This window comes from Argentina silus (genome assembly GCF_951799395.1).
Source record: "Argentina silus genome assembly, chromosome: X".
Classification (NCBI taxonomy): domain Eukaryota; kingdom Metazoa; phylum Chordata; class Actinopteri; order Argentiniformes; family Argentinidae; genus Argentina; species Argentina silus.
In genome coordinates, this window is record NC_139653.1 from 9,701,302 (window position 1) to 9,721,718 (window position 20,417).

Here is a 20,417-nt window from a genome sequence, read left to right on the forward strand (position 1 = left end):
GGGTACATTCTCTGGTGATGCTCTGCCAGGCCTGTACTGCGGCCATCTTCAGTTGTTTGTTTTGAGGTATTTTTGCCTAAACTCATCATCAGGAAATGCAGGTTCAATTGGATTTAAATCTGAAGATTGACTTGGCCATTCAAGACCTGTCCACTTTTTGGCCCTTAAAAACTCCCTAGTTGCTATGGCTGTATGTTTTGAGTCATTGCCTATGATGAAGAGCCATCCAATGAATTTGGAGGCATTTACTTGCACTCGTGCAGACAAGATGTTTCTGTACACTTCGCAATACATTCTCCTGCTCCTGTCAGCATTAACATAATCAGTTAAGACAATTTTGCCATTTCTAGTGGTAGTTATGAATGCCCAAACCATAGCCCCCCCTCCATGTATGTCACATATGAGGTGGTATGCTGTAAATATTGGGCAGATCATTTTTACTCCAAACTTCCCACTTGCAATCACTATATATGATAATATTCATCGTATCTGTCCACGAGACCTTTTTTCAGACTTCTGCAGGCTTTTTAGCAAACTGTAACCTGACCATTCTTTTGAGGATAACTAGTAGTAACTAGTTCGGCTGGTGACGTATTCTGTGGATGGTAGTCTCTGACACAGTTACGACTACATCCTGCAGGGTGTTCCTGATCTGTGGGACAGTTGTTTTGGGGGTTTTCTTAATAATGGTGAGCATTCTTTGGTCATCCACTGTAGAAGTCTTCCTAGGCCTTCCAGGCCGTTTGCGGTTTCTGAGCTCACCAATGCTTTCTTTCCTTTTAATGATGTTCCAAATTGTTGATTTTGCTAGTTTTAAGGTTTTGGCTACATTTCAGATAGTTCAGCCTCATAATGGCTTTCCTGACTTTCATTGATGTCTCTTTGTTTAACATCCCGTCCTGTGCGTTAGTGTTTGTTTTTGTTATTCTTTTAATTGCTGCGTTACTCATGTTGTTTTTTGTTTCTGTCACTTTGTTATCTGCCCTTGTGTATTTTCCTGCTTGCGTAATTGTCTACCCCGCCTTGATTGATTTCACCTGTTCCTCATCATCATTCCCTGTGTATTTAGTCTGTGTGTTTCCCCTGTCTTATTGCTAGTTCATCTTTGTACCTTGAGTCAAGCGTTCCAGCGATCTTTTCTTGTGTTTTGTATTGAAGTTGGAACCCAACTTTGCCTACTCCCTTTATGGATTATCTGTCTCCCCACCATTGTCTACCTGTGTATCAAACTCTTTGCTGTATTAAAAGGATTACTTTTTTGATTAAGCTTTTGTCCCGAGTCGTGCGATTGAGTCCTCTGCCTTGATCTACTTCATTATACTTTGGTCCTCATATTTAGATTAGATTAGATTCAACTTTATTGTCATTGCACAAGTCCTGAGACAATGAAATGCAGTTTGGCATCTAACCAGATTGTGCAAATAGTGGCATAAGTGCAAAAAAAGACATGATATTGTAGACAGTGCATGGAATTACAGTATAATGTATTACAGTGAGTATAAATAAATGAATATAATAAGTGAATATACATGAGATGAATATCAATATGATATGTACAGTTGAACATGTTACATATATGTACGATGTATAAAAAGAGACCAATATAATAAATATGGTATGCAAAAAGCTAAATTGAAGTCCTGAGTGTGCAGCCAGTAGAGGTATGGAGGGAGGGTACACTGATACTGGTACTCATATTAACAGACATCAATATCAGACTCCAAAGGCAAACGCAAAGCGTAGAATCAATACTAGACATTGAGAGCTCACTTATGACTGCACAAATGATGTATGATGATGGAACACACCTATCGAACCAGAAACACCTGTCACACCAAGTGTCCCATCACTTTTGGGTACCCTGAAATAGGGGGACTATGCATAAAAAGTGTTTTAATTTCTGAATGGTGAAATCAATATGTGCACAAATATCATTATACAAGCTGATAACGTCTACTTTAACTTAATAGTAATTTGATTTCAAATCCAAACTTTTGGAGTGTGATATGACATGCTTCACTGTCCAATTACTTACACAGGGCACTGTATTTACTTTAAGGAATCTGATTCCTTGATCGCTACTGATCAAACAGTAGTCATTTAGAGCCATTAGAAACTTGAATGTTACACAATGCACCTTTAACCATCAACATAGCGATGTAGGTAATGAGACTAAAGCTCATTGTAAGCTAAATACTTCAGTTATAGATGGCCAGCTAGCAGACTACTCTACCAATCTCATTGAGTAATACATAGAAAGAAGAATTTACATCAAACATTGTGTTTGTTTGATTAGCAAGCAAAACCAATGTAAACATATTTGCTATTGATATAGCAATAACAGTTTACATGAAGGTATAATTTTAGGAGTTTGTAAAGAGTTTGCTTGTTAATAGACTGTTAAAGGCCCCCTCCAGTAATATTTCAACTTTCCAAGCTGCAAAACTAAGCCTTGTGCTGTACCTACGTTGTTCTACGAGTTATTTCCAGTGTTGATAGCTGTAGGTCACTCCGTTTGTCCACCTCTGCTGAATGCTAATCCAGGCATTATTTCTTTGTAAATAACTAGATTAGCATTTTTTATTTAATCGTTATTTATACAGGGGAAAACACATTGAGACCATGGCATCTTTTGCAGGTGCACCCTGTCCACGGTAACTATACAATTACAAAACGACATGTAAAACAAGACATCAATACATCATATAAAACCACAATATATCAAGAGAAACAATCACATCCTTAACCAAAGAGGTCCTCAATGATCACCCTAAATTGCCTGAGCGGCACCAGAACTGTAATGTTTTTTGTAGATTGTTCCAGCAGTGAGGTGTACCATGACTAAAAGCGGATTTACCCAATTTGGTGGAGATCTGAGGAACCTCAAGAGTTAACCAATTCTGAGAACGAGTTAGGTCATTTATGTTATTGAATTTCAATAAGGAGGTTAGGTAAGCTGGGCGTTTATGCAGTAGGGCTGTGTACACAAAAAGGGAGTAATGAAGAGATCTACAGGACTTTAAAGAGGTCCAGCTAACATTTTAATAAAGTTTGCAATGATGAGTATTAAAACTATCACCTGTGATAAAGTGAAGGGCACTATGATAGATGGCATCCAAGTCTTTGTCAAACCAAATGCCCAGGTATTAATAAGTGGGGACACACTCAGTGGGGGCACCACCCAAAGTACATATGCATAAATCGGATACGTACTTCTGTGATTTGGAAAATGATATATACTCGGTTTTTCCAGCTTTAAGTACCAATTTCAGCCCAACAAATGCTTTCTGCAGGACAGTAAATGCAGACTGTAGCTCAGAAAGAGCCTGGTCAATCGTGGGGGCAATAGCATATACAACAGTGTCATCGGCATATAAATGCAGGGTACAATTATTTACAGATAATCCAATATTGTTAATGTGAATAGTAAAAAGAACCGGACCAATAATCCATCCTTCTGGGACACCCTTTGTTTTGTCCAAAAAACCTGATTTAGCTTGGATATTGGTCAATGGTTATCTAGGTTGGAGGGGCCACCACTTTTATGGAGAGGGAGCACATGGGCTGCCTTCCAAACCTTGGGGATAGCACCTGAGATAACAGATTCTCAGGGGGGCCGAAAGCTGCAATAGGCCTGGATCTTGCAGATCAGCCCCAATGGATTGTATTTACGTCAATTTTAAGCAGGGCATCTAGTACATCACAAGTAGAAAGTTGATGTTATTCCGTAATGTTGAAGCTAGCAGCCATCTTGTATTATTGTACACATTATTATTATCAGTAAACCAGAGATAAACAGAACAACTGGTTGTCATGCATGTCCTTCACCTTGTGTAAGTATTGTTATATCAAGGGGATCGTAATTGCTATTGGATAAAGCTACCTTTCTAGGCTACAATATAAGAGAATAATCACTCAAGCCATCATAACTCAAAGCATGACAGTATGCTAAAATGTTTGGAGAAGGCTCCTGAAAGCAATGACCATTGCTCACTGACTGTGGACATTCTCCCATGGTTGGAGAGGCCTAAGACAGTGTAGCCACATTACATTTAACAAGACCTTTTGAATTTATGTGGAGGCTTTCAATTTTCAAAGAGAGATTTGTTTTTTCTAGAACACAGACAATTTGTAAATACATTTGACCCTTGTCTTAAAATTGAATTTGAGTTATGTGAAATGTGTTATGAAAATATAGAAATAGAAATATAATGTTTTACCCTGAATCAGTGATCATTAATTTATTTATTTTTTTATTCTCAGATACATTATATACATTAATTACAATTTGTTTAGTAACATACATCTTTAGATTTCTGCATTAACTAACTCTCACAATGATGCCAAATGAAAATGTAAACCTGATTCCTTCAATTTTGGCACTAAAATAATTCAATATTTAAAAAAATTCACCAGTCACATGAGATTAGCCAAATAAGATTCTTCAAACACCATGCACTGCTATAAGTGTTCTCACTTGGAACTTGACAGTTCCAAGTGAGACAGTGGTAAAATATGACTGGTTAAGAAAACCGTTTTGGGTTACAGTAAGAACATCAAGATTTGTTTTCGGATTTGCGGTAGATTTAGGCCATAAACAATAGGATTTAAAATTGGTGGAATAACTAAGAACTCGATTGACACTATCAAAACTACAAATGGATTCAGTTCATCAGCTTGAAACCGATTTAGAGTAATTTCACAAAACATGGTTATTGAATAGTTAATAAATGTAACAATGTGAGGTAAACATGTTTGTAATGCTTTGCCTCTGAACTCTGGTGAGCTTTTCTTACAAACAAGCAGAATTCTTAAGTAAGTATATAAAACAAAACCCAAAGGTAGAATTGCTGTAGTTGTACTCGCAAACATTCCTGCAATATTATTTATTGCAGTAGCCACACATGAGAGCTGCACCACTGACCAGTTAGAGCAGAAAACTCTTGCTAATCGATTACCACACAACGGCAGCCTATTGGACAAAAGCAGGCAAAATCCAACAGAGAAAATGGGATAGATCCAGGCAAAGGATATTAAGAGACAAACCGCTTTGAAATTCATTATGCTGTGGTAATGTAATGGCTTACATATTGCAACATATCTGTCATAAGCTATAATGCTTAAGATAGTGAATTCATATGATGCGTAAGTATATATGATGTATATTTGTATGAAACATCCAGGACGGGATATCAAGTGAGTGTCAGAGAGGAGGTCCCTCATGAATCTCGGGAAGAAACCAGCTGTGCCATAGAGAGAATTGATTGACAGACATGAAATGAAAAAATACATAGGTTCATGCAGTGACCTCTCTCGAAATACGACCCGTAATATGACAACATTGGAACCTATAATGGCAACATACAGAAGTAGTGACAAGATGAAGAAAATGTATCTGGAAAATCCTTGGTCCTCAAACATGGTGAAGTAGAAATACATTGGAGAAGTTCCATTTTCCATGTGAGTCAGGAGTGTTGTTGAGCTGGGAAATGGTTAGAGACAAAACATTAGTGAATAGCGGCTTCTCTACTGTATGAAGGAGAGGCGTGCAGGGCTGCAACATAGCTGCTCCTGTAGCAGCTGATTGATTACTTCATCTAGTTTATGGCCCGAATGTCACTTTAGATTCCACAGACTTTCACTATAACTGGCCTCCATGAACATCTTACGAATTCAGATAAGATTTCTATTGCTGGATTTAACAAACAAAATTACGAATCAAAAAGTTAATAATCAAGTTGTTCTGTTCTTGTTTCTTTGCATACATTTTTCTGAGCATAATCACCAGTACTATATTTTTCAAAAATATTATAATCTAAATCCATCGTATAAAATGAACATTCACGTAACACATTTGAACAAAGTAAAAACCTATTATGTAAATGCTGTACTGTTTTACAAATACATTAGCACCATACATACACACCTAGTAGCCTTCAGACCATTCAGGGCATGTTCAGATTACCTGCTTGTGTTGTTGTGATCGGCAGCCACACTGCTGTGTGATGATGTGTTTTATCCTCCTCCTCCTCCTCCTCTGTGACTTCAGTGACGAGGACCCACAGGAGAAATTGAAGCGTTAGATAGTGTGGATATTGGAACCCAGGTGAATATTGTTGTTATTCATATGAATATTGTTGCCAGCCCATCTTTGTGACATAGTGGAAGCACACTGGTCAAGTAGCTTCTTACTTTAAACAAGCTCAGAAAGTATGTTTTGACATTCTAGCGTAGTGATTATATTGTATTCGGAACTTATATTATGATTCTTTGTCAGCACTGTGTCAGAATATAGGCAGATAATATTTACAAATTAACATTTTGAATCATATTTTTCTACTAGTTTGAAACACTCAGGAGTTGCTGCTTTGCACCTGACTTCCATGTCAACATTGAACTACTTGGGAGAGTGGCAAGACTAGTGTGAGAGCAGTTTTGGAATCCCAAGAATCCCAGTTAAGCCTCAGGCATGGTTCTATTGAACCCATTTTGTACAAAGTTTCTACATGTTTGCGCGAACGTAGTAGGGCATACTTCATGCAGTTCTGCTTTGAGTTTCTATCTTTACCACTCCAATACAGCAGACTGAAACTTGGAGCATTGTTTCTTCTTTTGGCTTGATCGTTTGGATTTGAAATCAATCAGTTACTATGGGTTAAAGTAGAGATTATGAGCTTTTGTTTCATGGTATTTGTGTACATATTGGTTTCATCATTTAGAAATGGCTATAAAAATATATAAAACATGTTTTATACATAGTTCCCTTATTTCAGGGCACCATAAGTAATGGGACTCATTCATTTAATGTCCAAATTAAGCACGCATGTTTAGTACTTGGTCAACAATGTTTTGCTTGCAATAACTGCCTGAAGTTTGCAACCCATTGATGCCACCAGATGCTGGGTATATTCTCTGGTGATGCTCTGCCAGGCCTGTACTGCGGCCATCTTCAGTTGTTTGTTTTGAGGTATTTTTGCCCAAACTCATCAACAGGAAATGCAGGTTCAATTGGATTTAAATCTGAACATTGACTTGGTCATTCAAGACCTGTCCACTTTTTGGCCCTCCCTAGTTGCTATGGCTGTATGTTTTGAGTCATTGTCTATGATGAAGAGCCATCCAATGAATTTGGAGGCATTTACTTGCACTCGTGCAGACAAGATGTTTCTGTACACTTCGCAATACATTCTGCTGCTCCTGTCAGCATTAACATCATCAGTTAAGACAATTTAGCCATTTCTAGTGGTAGTTATGAATGCTCATAGCACCCCCTCCATGTATTTCACATATGAGGTGGAATGCTGTAAATGTTGGGCAGATACTTTTTACTCCAAACTTCCCACTTGCAATCACTCTAATACATGATAATATTCATTGTATCTGTCCACGAGACCTTTTTTAAGACTTCTGCAAGCTTTTTAGGTACTTTTTAGCAAACTGTAACCTGACCATTCTTTTGAGGATAACTAGTGGTAACTAGTTCGGCTGGTGACGTATTCTGTGGATGGTAGTCTCTGACACAGTTATGACTACATCCTGCAGGGTGTTCCTGATCTGTGGGACAGTTGTTTTGGGGGTTTTCTTAATAATGGTGAGCATTCTTTGGTCATCCACTGTAGAAGTCTTCCTAGGCCTTCCAGGCCGTTTGCGGTTTCTGAGCTCACCAATGCTTTCTTTCCTTTTAATGATGTTCCAAATTGTTGATTTTGCTAGTTTTAAGGTTTTGGCTACATTTCAGATAGTTCAGCCTCATAATGGCTTTCCTGACTTTCATTGATGTCTCTTTGTTTAACATCCCGTCCTGTGCGTTAGTGTTGTTTGTTTTTGTTATTCTTTTAATTGCTGCGTTACTCATGTTGTTTTTTGTTTCTGTCACTTTGTTATCTGCCCTTGTGTATTTTCCTGCTTGCGTAATTGTCTACCCCGCCTTGATTGATTTCACCTGTTCCTCATCATCATTCCCTGTGTATTTAGTCTGTGTGTTTCCCCTGTCTTATTGCTAGTTCGTCTTTGTACCTTGAGTCAAGCGTTCCAGCGATCTTTTCTAGTGTTTTGTATTGAAGTTGGAACCCAACTTTGCAGACTCCCTTTATGGATTATCTGTCTCCCCACCATTGTCTACCTGTGTATCAAACTCTTTGCTGTATTAAAAGGATTACTTTTTTGATTAAGCTTTTGTCCTGAGTCGTGCGATTGAATCCTCTGGCTTGATCTACTTCATTATACTTTGGTCCTCATATTTAGATTAGATTAGATTCAACTTTATTGTCATTGCACAAGAGTACAAGTCCTGAGACAATGAAATGCAGTTTGGGATCTAACCAGATTGTGCAAATAGTGGCATAAGTGCAAAAAAAGACATGATATTGTAGACAGTGCATGGAATTACAGTATAACGTATTACAGTGAGTATAAATAAATGAATATAATAAGTGAATATACATGAGATGAATATCAATATGATATGTACAGTTGAACATGTTACATATATGTACGATGTATAAATAGAGACCAATATAATAAATATGGTATGCAAAAAGCTAAATTGAAGTCCTGAGTGTGCAGCCAGTAGAGGTATGGGGGGAGGGTACACTGATACTGGTACTCATATTAACAGACATCAATATCAGACTCCAAAGGCAAACGCAAAGCGTAGAATCAATACTAGACATTGAGAGCTCACTTATGACTGCACAAATGATGTATGATGATGGAACACACCTATCGAACCAGAAACACCTGTCACACCAAGTGTCCCATCACTTTTGGGTACCCTGAAATAGGGGGACTATGAATAAAAAGTGTTTTAATTTCTGAATGGTGAAATCAATATGTGAACAAATATCATTTTACAAGCTGATAATGTCTACATTAACTTCATCGTAATTGTTTGATTTCAAATCCAAACTTTAGGAGTGTGATATGACATGCTTCACTGTCCAATTACTTACACAGGGCACTGTATTTACTTTAAGGAATCTGATTCCTTGATCGCTACTGATCAAACAGTAGTCATTTAGAGCCATTAGAAACTTGAATGTTACACAATGCACCTTTAACCATCAACATAGCGATGTAGGTAATGAGACTAAAGCTCATTGTAAGCTAAATACTTCAGTTATAGATGGCCAGCTAGCAGACTACTCTACCAATCTCATTGAGTAATACATAGAAAGAAGAATTTACACCAAACATTGTGTTTGTTTGATTAGCAAGCAAAACCAATGTAAACATATTTGCTATTGATATAGCAATAACAGTTTACATGAAGGTATAATTTTGGGAGTTTGTAAAGAGATAGCTTGTTAATCGACTGTTAAAGGCCCCCTCCAGTAATATTTCAACTTTCCAAGCTGTAAAACTAAGTCATTATTGTTATTATTATTATTATTATTATTATTATTATTATTGTTATTATTATTAATAAACCTTTCTTTGTTCATTTTTATCATTTTTATTTTTTTCACGTGGGCCCTGTTCAGTGTTTTCACCACACTGTGCTTTTAGCTTAAAACCTGCCTTTTTTGGAGATTGCCTTGGAGACACAATCACATTAAACACACCTTTTTACAATGCAAGTCATGGCTATTGTATTGGATTTGTAATATATATATGTAACAGTTGTATATATGAAGACTGCACACAAACTACTGGCCCCAAGTAACCGAAATACAGTTAGCCTAGCCTTCTGAAAGTCCATAAAAGTCCAAATTCTGTTTGGGCTGGTATAGGTACGCCTATGGCTGGTACACCTTACTTACAAACCTAAGAATATGATATATATAATAAATGCCTTAATGAGCATAGTACAGTTGTATTATTAACAACCCTTTGTTTAAGTGGAACAAAAACAGAATACTAAAGTCCAAGCTAAATCAATCACACCTGACATATTTGATTTTAGGGAATAGACTTTCTCCTAATATCATGAACTCGGTCCACAGTGTGGGAGTAACCCAGAGTGATTTATTGAATGTGGCATGATAAACATGACTATGAAAGCAACATATTATGACGGGATGGTTAAGGAATGTGTGATGTTAATGACTGATGTACAGTTGATTCAGTTACTTAGCCAAATATACTTTTTGTAAGTCGCTTTGGATAAAAGGCGCCTTCTAAGATTGATATTGTAACAAAGTCCGTTGTACACAGAGGCAGACGCAGCGTTTGGGTTAAGGGAACAGCTTCCCGTTTATTCATTCACGTTCTCACAAAATGTCTCTGGCTTTTCAGCCCTCCCGAACACTCTGCAACTTTCCAGTTGCCGTCTCGTGTCCAGCTTCGCTTCCAGCGTCTCTCTCTCTCTCGCCACTCTCCTCGCCTCCCGAAATGGCAGAAACACACTCATCTTAAACATTCGCCGACGAGACTTAATTCGCAGCAGGTGTGCAACAAAAGTCTCGCCGACACAACCCCGGCCACGGTCCTGTAGCTCCCTCTACAGGCCGAATGTCCCATGTCCCCCCACATACCCCCACCGCCCGACACAGGCCGACGACCCGACGGCCGACGACCTACTCCCCCCCCCCTGCACGGGAGAGGAAGTCTGCCACGACCATCTGTGCCCCCGGTCTGTGCACGACGGAAAAGTTGAAGGGCTGCAACGCGAGGTACCACCGGGTGATCCTCGCGTTTACATCCTTCATGCGGTGGAGCCACTGGAGGGGGGCATGGTCGGAATAGAGGGTGAAGGCGCGACCCAGCAGGTAGTAGCGGAGGGTGCCGACCGCCCACTTGATGGCCAGGCACTCCTTCTCCACGGTGCTGTACCGGCCCTCCCTCTCCGACAGCTTGCGGCTCAGGTACAGCACCGGTCGGTCGGCCCCCTCCACACGCTGGGTCAGTACTGCTCCCAGCCCTCTATCCGACGCGTCCGTCTGTAGGGAGAAAGGGAGGTTAAAATCAGGCGCATACAGGACCGTTTCTCCACAAAGAGCCCCCTTAAGGGCCTCGAACGACCCCTGGCACTGGCCCGACCATTGGACCGGATCCGGGGCACCCTTCCGGGTGAGGTCCGTCAAGGGACTGGCCAGCTCGGAAAACCCTGGTACGAACTGTCGGTAATATCCCGCCAGCCCCAGGAAGGCCCTCACCTCCTTCTTTGTCTTGGGCCGGGGAGAGGCGGCGATGGCCGCAGTCTTTTCAATCTGCGGTCGCACCTCCCCCCGTCCCAAGTGGTACCCCAGATACCGGATCTCCCTCCGCCCGATCACGCACTTTTTCGGGTTGGCCGTCAGCCCCGCCTGCCTCAGGGACCGCAGAACAGCAGCCACACTCCGCACATGCTGCGGCCAGGTGTCACTGTGAATCACAATGTCATCTAGGTAGGCCGCAGCATAGGCGGCGTGCGGCCGCAGAATACGGTCCATGAGGCGCTGAAAAGTGGCTGGGGCTCCGAACAACCCGAAAGGGAGCACGGTGAACTGGAATAACCCGAGCGGAGTGGAGAATGCCGTTTTCTCCCGGGACACCGGCGAGAGTGGAATCTGCCAGTATCCCTTCGTGCAATCCAATGTCGTGAAGTACCTGGCCGTACCAAGCCGGTCCAAGAGCTCGTCGACCCGGGGCATCGGATATGCATCGAATTTGGAGACCGCATTAACCCGTCTATAATCCACACAGAACCGTATAGCCCCATCTGGCTTGTTGACAAGCACGATGGGGCTACACCAATCACTGCGGGACTCCTCGACCACACCCAGCTCCAGCATGGCTTCCAACTCCCGGCACACAACGTCTCGTTTGTGCACCGGCAACCTATAGGGACGCATGTGCACCGTTAAACCCGGCTGCGTTTCTATATGGTGGTCGATGAGCGTAGTCCGACCGGGCAGGGGAGAGAACACGTCGGCGAACTTAAGCTGCAAATCTGCAACGTCCGCGGCCTGGCTAGCAGAGAGATGGTTATCAATATCGACCGGAGTGCTACCTTTCGATTTTGGGACTTCCGGACCGAACTCCTCTCTCTCTGGAACTATCGTAGCCAGAGCAACAGTGACCACGTCGTTCCATTTTTTTAGGAGATTGACGTGATACACCTGCAAGCTATCCCCCCGGTCCGAGCGTATAACCTCATAATCCACGTCCCCCATGCGACGTGTGACCACAAACGGCCCTTGCCACTTCGCGAGTAATTTCGTGCTGGAGGTGGGTAACAGTACGAGCACCTTGTCTCCCGGTGTAAACTCTCGTAGGGTAGTCCCCCTGTCATACAGGCGTTTCTGACGCTCCTGGGCTTGCAGCAAATGCTCACGTGAGATAGCCCCTAGGGCGTGGAGCTTTGTGCGCAAGTCGAGGACGTACTGGATCTCACTCTTACTGTCGCTAGACCCTTCCTCCCAATTTTCTTTAAGCAGGTCTAGGACAGCCCGGGGCTTACGCCCGTAGAGTAATTCAAACGGGGAAAACCCGGTGGAAGCTTGGGGAACTTCCCGCACCGCAAACAACAGGGGATCTAGCCATTTATGCCAATTCCGACTATCCTCGTGGACAAACTTCCGGATCATTGACTTCAAGGTCCGATTGAACCGCTCACAAAGGCCGTCAGTGGCCGGGTGGTAAACACTGGTTCGAATCGCCTTGATGTTCAACAAGCCATACAGTTCCTTGAGGGTGCGTGACATAAAATTTGTGCCCTGATCGGTGAGAATCTCTTTCGGGATTCCCACGCGGGAGATGACTTGAAACAATGCTTGCGCTACACTCCTGGCAGAGATATTGTGCAGAGGTATTGCCTCGGGGTATCGGGTGGCGTAATCTATCAAGACCAACACAAATCGATAACCCTGTGTGCTCCGGTCAAATGGCCCGATAATATCCATCGCAATGCGGTCGAACTGACATTCCCGACAGGAAGCGCACCACCTACGCACCTCTGCCCGAATCCCCGGCCAATAAAATCGAGCCATTATACGGTGCAGTGTTTTGTCATACCCTAGATGGCCCGCCATGGGGTTGAAATGAGCCGCCTGGAAGACCATTTCGCGGCGGCTGCGGGGAACCAGCAACTGGGTTACTTCCTCCTGACTATGTGAGTCACGACTTACTCGATATAACCTGTCGCTGATAATCGCAAAATAGGGGTGGGCGCGCACCGTGTCTGGCCGTATCAAAGTACCATCAATTGCTATCACTTGGTCAAAGGCTGATCTTAGGGTCTCGTCACGAGACTGCTCGAGGGGGAAGTCGCCTAGCAGCGGATAGTTCGGCGGGGAAGTCTCGGGGTGAGGCGCCCCCGCCGGCTCCGGCTCCCCGGCAGTGTCACGAGGCGCCACCTCGGCACAGAGCACATTACACGCCACACACCTCCCTAGCTGTCGTGCACGCATCCCGGTAGCCCTCTTTACCGCTTGAGGAAACCCCTCCCAATCCACCCCTAGAATCAGGGGATGCGTGAGGCGTGGGCTAACCGCCGCCTGTACACTATGGTTTTTCCCCTCAAAATGAATTTCGATAGCGACCACCGGATATTCGTGAATGTCCCCATGCACAATGCCCCCGGCCGAACCAGGCGCTCCTGGATCATGGACTGCATGCAGCCCGAATCCAAGAATGCCTGGTGCGTATCATGTTGTATCCTTACCGGAATACGATACGCCGCTCCTGGTCCGGGGGGAGGGCCCGGTATGTCGCCGATGCGGACGACCTGTCCCACGTCCATCGCCCGACACTCGGCCTGCACGTGGCCCGGCCGTCCGCACCGCCAACACACCCCCCCTGTCGCTCGAGGTGCTCCCTGTGGGGCCGGGGTCGGTTCCGGATAGGTGCGCCCCTGCCATCTCGTCCTCGGGGCGGGCGCCGGCCTCTCTCCTTCTGCTCCCCCGACTCCTCCTGGGCGTTGGCCCCCCCCCCCCCTTGCCGCGGGGCCGGGGTTGGTCGTTGTGGCCCCCGCGGTGGGAGGGAGAGATGGTCCTCGGCCTGTCCTCGGCCTGTCCGACGGCGGTCTGGAGGTCCTGGGGGCGGTGGTACTGGACCCAGGCGGCGGTACGGGCCGGGAGCCCCGCGATGAACTGCTCCATTACCACCCGGTTCCCGACCTCCACCGCCGAGTTGTTCTCGGGGTCCAGCCACCGCCATGCGCTGTCCCCCAGCCGCTGGGCGAAGGTGAAGGGCCGGCACCCCTCCTCCAATGTCAGGGCCTGAAACCGGCGCCGGTGTTCCTCCGGTGTCAGGCCCAGGCGGTCCCGAATCGCCCGGGCCAGGGACGTGTAATCCCGTTGGGCGGCTGCCGGCAAACTGTGGGCCACAAGCTGCGCCTCCCCTGACAGGAGGGGCAGCAGATGGTAGGCCCACTCTTGGACCGGCCACCCCGAGATCCTTGCCGTCCCCTCGAACACCGCGAGGAACGCCTCTGGGTCGTCCAGGTCCCCCATCTTCTGCAGCTGGACCTTGGGGGGACCTGGTGCCGCTCCGGTCCCCGGCGCCGGCCCTGGTGAAGTCCTGGAGGAGGGCACTGTCCGCGACCCTCGGCGCCGTCAGCTCCTCCAGCGTGGCCTGCTGGGTCTGCTGCAGGGCCGTCTGTTGCTCGAGGACGAGCGTTATCCTCGATATTGCTGCTGTTAGCGTCTCCATCTTCCGCCTTTACTCTGTGTCCCAGGTTGGGCGCCAATTGTAACAAAGTCCGTTGCACACAGAGGCAGACGCAGCGTTTGGGTTAAGGGAACAGCTTCCCGTTTATTCATTCACGTTCTCACAAAATGTCTCTGGCTTTTCAGCCCTCCCGAACACTCTGCACCTTTCCAGTTGCCGTCTCGTGTCCAGCTTCGCTTCCAGCGTCTCTCTCTCTCTCGCCACTCTCCTCGCCTCCCAAAATGGCAGAAGCACACACATCTTAAACATTCGCCGACGAGACTTAATTCGCAGCAGGTGTGCAACAAAAGTCTCGCCGACACAACCCCGGCCACGGTCCTGTAGCTCCCTCTACAGGCCGAACGCTGCATGTCCCCCCACAGATATATACAGTGGGGGAAATAATTATTTGATCCCCTGCTGATTTTGTTAGTTTGCCCGATTACAAAGAAATAAGCGGTCTATAATTTTTATGCTACTTTTAGTACCATAAAGAATATCAACAAAGAAGTCCAGAAAAAACACATTATATAAAGTTATAAATTCATTTGCATTTGATCGAAGGAAATAAGTATTTGATCCCCTACAAACCAGCAAGAATTCTGGCTCATACAGACCGGTTATATGCCCATGAGGCACACAGATTAGTCCTGTCACTTTAGGAAAAGTACTCCTAATCTCTGCTTGTTATGGGTATAAAAGACACCTGTCAATAGAATCAATCTCTTCCATTCCAACCTCTCCACCACCATGGGCAAGACCAAAGAACATTCAAAGGACATCAGGGTAAGAGTTGTAGACCTGCACAAGGCTGGAATGGGCTACAAGACCATCAGCAAAAAGCTTGGTGAGAAGGAGACAACTGTTGGTGCAATTATTAGAAAATGGAAGAAATACAAAATAACCATCAATCGCCCTCGACCTGGAGCTCCATGCAAGATCTTGCCTCGTGGGGTAAGGATGATCATGAGAAGGGTGAGGGATCAGCCCAGAACTACACGGGAGGAGCTTGGTAATGATCTCAAGGCAGCTGGGACCACAGTCACCAAGAAAACCATTGGTAACACACTACACCGTAACGGATTGAAATCCTGCAGTGCCCGCAAGGTCCCCCTGCTCAAGAAGGCACATGTACAGGCCCATCTGAAGTTTGCCAATGAACACCTAAATGATTCAGAGAAGGCTTGGGAGAAGGTGATGTGGTCAGATGAGACCAAAATTGAACTCTTTGGCATAAATTCGACTCTTCGTGTTTGGAGGGAGAGAAATGCTGAATGCTACAATCCCAAGAACACCATCCCCACCGTCAAACACGGAGGTGGAAACATTATGCTTTGGGGTTGTTTCTCTGCTAAGGGTACAGGACGACTTCACTGCATTGAGGGGCCAATGGACAGGGCCATGTACCATAAGATCTTGGACGAGGACCTCCTTCCCTCAGCCAGAGCACTGAGGATGGGTCATGGATGGGTCTTCCAGCATGACAATGACCCAAAACATACAGCCAAGGCAACAAAGGAGTGGCTCAAGAAGAAGCATACTAAGGTCATGGAGTGGCCTAGCTAGTCTCCAGACCTTAATCCTATAGAAAATTTGTGGAGGGAGCTGAAGCTTCGAGTTGCCAAGCAAAAGCCTTGAAACCTTCAGGATTTGGAGAGGATCTGTAAAGAGGAGTGTACCAAAATCCCTCCTGAGATGTGTGCAAACCTGGTGACCAACTATAAGAAACGTCTGACTTCTGTGCTTGCCAGCAAGGGTTTCTCCACCAAGTACTAAGTCATGTTTTGCTTGGGGATCAAATACTTATTTCCTTCGATCAAATGCAAATTAATTTATAACTTTATATAATGTGTTTTTTCTGGACTTCTTTGTTGATATTCTGTCTCTATTTGTTAAACTAAAAGTACCATAAAAATTATAGACCGCTCATTTCTTTGTAATCGGGCAAACTAACAAAATCAGCAGGGGATCAAATAATTATTTCCCCCACTGTAGGCCTACTCTCATGAGCAGAGCTGTTTATCGGTCCGGATGGGTCAACTCGGGTAAATCAGCTGTATATGTAATTTACCTGAGACCCAAACATTTCATGCTTTTCACTCGCACTAACCACTATGTTATTCTCACATCAAAAGTCACCAGAATTGCCCCTTATCAGCCTTCTTCCTCCCCATAAATATGTCCAGCTGTACCCCCAATGTCTAGACAGCTGTTTGGACAAAACAAAACCGATTATTTAGTTTCCACCTTCTATCTCCATGGAAATGTGTGTTCTATTTCATATGCTTTACATGTAGCAGCAGAACAATTTGGTTCTGTTTGAGAGAGCGCGATCAGATCTCTGGATTGCATACATTTAATTTATACATATATAATATGTATACATTTGTCTGGTATCTGGTTGCCCTCTGTTTCTAATTTGAGTCAGTTTCAGCGCATAAATGAGGGGGTTGAGAATTGGAGGAAAAATTTGAAACTCTATGGCCAGGAAGTTCTGAAGGCTTTGTGGTAAATCTCTAGAACCGTATCGAGCATACATTACATCAAAAAGCAAGGCAATTGTGACATTGAGTAACGCCAGTAAATGTGGCACGCATGTCTGCATAAACTTTCCCCTGTCCTTAATGGACCTAAAACATGTTCTGATCAAATACATATAAGAACCCACAATGAAAACGACATGCCCATAATAGAATAGTATAACAAAGTACCCAGCAACATTATCAATTGTCTGTATAGAGCAAGAGAGTTTAACGATAGACCAAGTTTCTGTATGTGTGAGCCACATAACCTTAGTCTAGAAGTTAGTAATAAAGCCATAGTCAGACAGCAAACTGGGCTGATCCAGGAGAATGAGACTAACTGAGCGACCCTCCAGTTAGTCATAACAGAGTGATACTCCAGTGGTTTACATATTGCAACATACCTGTCATATGCCATTACTGTTAAAATGGAGAGGTCATAGATGGCAGAGGAGTATATTACAAAAGCCTGAAACAGGCATCCTGCATCACATGAGGATGAGATCACATGAGGATGAGACAGTAGATCCAGCATGAATTTGGGGTAGAACCCTGCTGTCCCATAAAGTCCATTGATGCACAAATTGCACAGGAGGATGTACATAGGGTCATGGAGGTTTTATCCAAGGTAATGGTCACAATGAGAGCAACATTAACTAGAACAATCACAGAGTAACACAGTAAAGACAGAGAGAAGAGTGTGACTCTGTGGTCCATCGTCTCATTTAACACTGTAATGATGGATACATTGTCCATCAAGGTAATATCTAAAAAATAATCAACAATTATTCACTTAAACATTTTGGGAGAATTTTTACCCTTGTGATATGATACACCATGTATTTTCGAGATCATACCACACATTCTCATTTGTAAAATAACTAGTTCGGCTACATGTAGATGGTAAAATCACGCAACAGATAACATAACATCAGTGATACAATCCTACAGAGTACAGTAATGATTTAAGAAGTAGCTACCCTGTGCTTGTTAGTTCCATAGAGATGTTGTTAGTGTTTATTCCACATGAATGCTGGTTGTTTTATATGTTCTGTTACTGCATGGTCACATGGAATTTAGGGCTCATGAAGTTGATGTCACTAACAAACACATTAGCTGACAGGGGAATGGGCATCCCAGACAAGGACCCTTTATGACTTGAAGTTCTAGAACTGTTTAGTTCTTAGAACCGATTACTTGATCTCTTTTTTAAAAGCATGTTCCACAGTTGCAGATTAGATGGCCGGAAAGTTGTCAGCAAGTCTCCACCCCCTAAACCTTTCACTGTAGCTTGCAATGACCCTCCTCTTCCATCTCTGCCCTCAACATTCCGATTTGCACGCATTACACAAAATTAACACAAGAAGTTTTCGATACAAGAATGTATTGAATTGGGGGAAAAAAAATAGAAAAACAGCTTAACAAGGCAAAAAAATATTTTTGACAAATGTTTTAAAATATTCCAACATCAGTCATAGGATGCCATGGTAAAAAGGAAAATGTCTTAGATTTGAAATTCATATCATGTGCACTCCTTTATGAGGTCTCCCTATGATGAGAAGAAAAAGTCTAAACGATTTAGAGAAATCTTTTTTTAAATCAAAAGGAGTCAAATTTAGGCGAAAGCGAGAGCTTAATGAGGCTTAATGACATAAAATCTAAATGTGAAAATTTATCCATTATTCAGCCATTAGGGAAATATACGGAGATGCTATGATGACAATTTCAAGTCAAAATAAAATCATTAAAGGGATGAAAGAATTTAAGCAATGTCCCCTTTTGAAAATAAATTCAATCGATTGGGCTTAACGTAGCTTAATGTGGCTTAACGGCCGTTTACTGATAAAAAAATTTTTGGAAAATAATCTCAATTCATTGCTAATTCACTGCTTAGAAACAGAAGGAAATCAAATCTACAGTCTACATTTAGAATGCCTCACGCCTATCTGCACTGCCAGAGTTGACCCCGGATACTGACTCTGATAAAGCACTGGACAATACTGAGCCAGAGACTGATAGAAACAGGTCTAGAAACCCACCTAGCTGGGCTAAAGACTTTGTCAAGTGAATGAGTAAAAAAGAGAAAACTTCATTGTGTTATTGTGTTTACATACAGTACGTTATACAGAGTGTATGTTACTGTGAGGTATTAGTATATCTAAGGTACGAAGGAAGAAGTATTGTTTGATAGAAAAGTTAAGATGTTGTGTCCAACTCTTATACATTCATTCTATTGCATTGCATTCATTATTTCATTGGATTACTGTATAATGCATTAGTGTGGTTTTACCAGCTGTAATTGCATCCTAGAGGGCGCTCTCTAACATAAGGAATGTATACATCTCTACAGTATATATGTGTACTGTGGTTGTTGAGATGTACAGCATGGCTACTAAAGTACCTGTTCCCCTGTCTCTCTGCTTCTGTGTCTGATTGCTAATACTTTCTAAACTAGGTTCACCTACACAACAGAAACGTTATTTGTTCATCATGAAGTTTGTGCAGATTCTTTTTTTTGCGCGGACTGAAACTTCTGTTGTGCAGGCCATTCACCTGGGGCTGGGCACCTGCGCAGCTTAGAGGTAACATTGCTTGAGAGTCAAGATTTACATTCCTACCAACTACATATTATTTTTTTTCAACAATACACTTGACCTAACAACTGAGTACCCCTACTCTAAAACCACCTCCATCGTGCCGGTGCCAAAACACTCCACTGCAACGACCTTAAATGACTTCCGACCAGTGGCACTCACGCCCATCATCATGAAGTGCTTCGAGAGGCTGGTCTTAGCTCAACTCAAGACCTGCCTACCACCCACACTGGACCCCTTTCAATTCGCCTACCGGCAGAACAGGAGTACAGAGGATGCCATTTCAACGGCACTTCACTCCGCCCTGTCCCACCTCGACAAGACTAACTCTTATGTGAGAATGCTGTTTATTGACTTCAGTTCAGCATTCAACACCATCATCCCCTCCAAACTGATCTCCAAACTCAGGCAACTGGGCATCAACTCCTCCCTCTGCAACTGGATTCTGGACTTCCTAACCAACAGGCCGCAGTCTGTTAGGCTTCACAACCACACCTCCTCAACCCTCACCCTGAACACCGGCGTTCCACAAGGCTGTGTGCTGAGCCCCCTCCTTTACTCCCTCTTCACCTACGACTGCACACCTGTACATGGCTCAAACACCATTGTTAAGTTTGCAGACGACACAACGGTGATCGGTCTTATCAGCAACAACGATGAGTCGGCCTACAGGGAGGAGGTCCAGCACCTAACAGTGTGGTGCAACGAAAATAACCTGGCTCTCAACACC

General features: G+C 43.6%; 1 protein-coding gene and 1 pseudogene across 2 annotated transcripts; both read right to left on the bottom strand.

Annotated features, from left to right (window-relative positions):
- Nucleotides 1-4,542: 4,542 nt before the first annotated feature.
- Nucleotides 4,543-5,421, bottom strand: LOC310822213 (olfactory receptor 10J4-like; the record flags this gene model as incomplete). Its single annotated transcript, XM_083694563.1, has 1 exon — nt 4,543-5,421. One exon carries the CDS (start codon nt 5,419-5,421, stop codon nt 4,543-4,545), a length of 879 nt encoding a protein of 292 aa, XP_083550689.1.
- Nucleotides 5,422-16,725: 11,304 nt separating this feature from the next.
- LOC310822214 (olfactory receptor 52D1-like) lies at nt 16,726-17,810 on the bottom strand (annotated as a pseudogene). The gene is made up of 2 exons: nt 16,977-17,810; nt 16,726-16,780 (listed from the first exon to the last, which is right to left on the bottom strand). The product of its transcript is annotated as an olfactory receptor 52D1-like (transcript).
- Between the last annotated feature and the right edge of the window lie 2,607 nt (nt 17,811-20,417).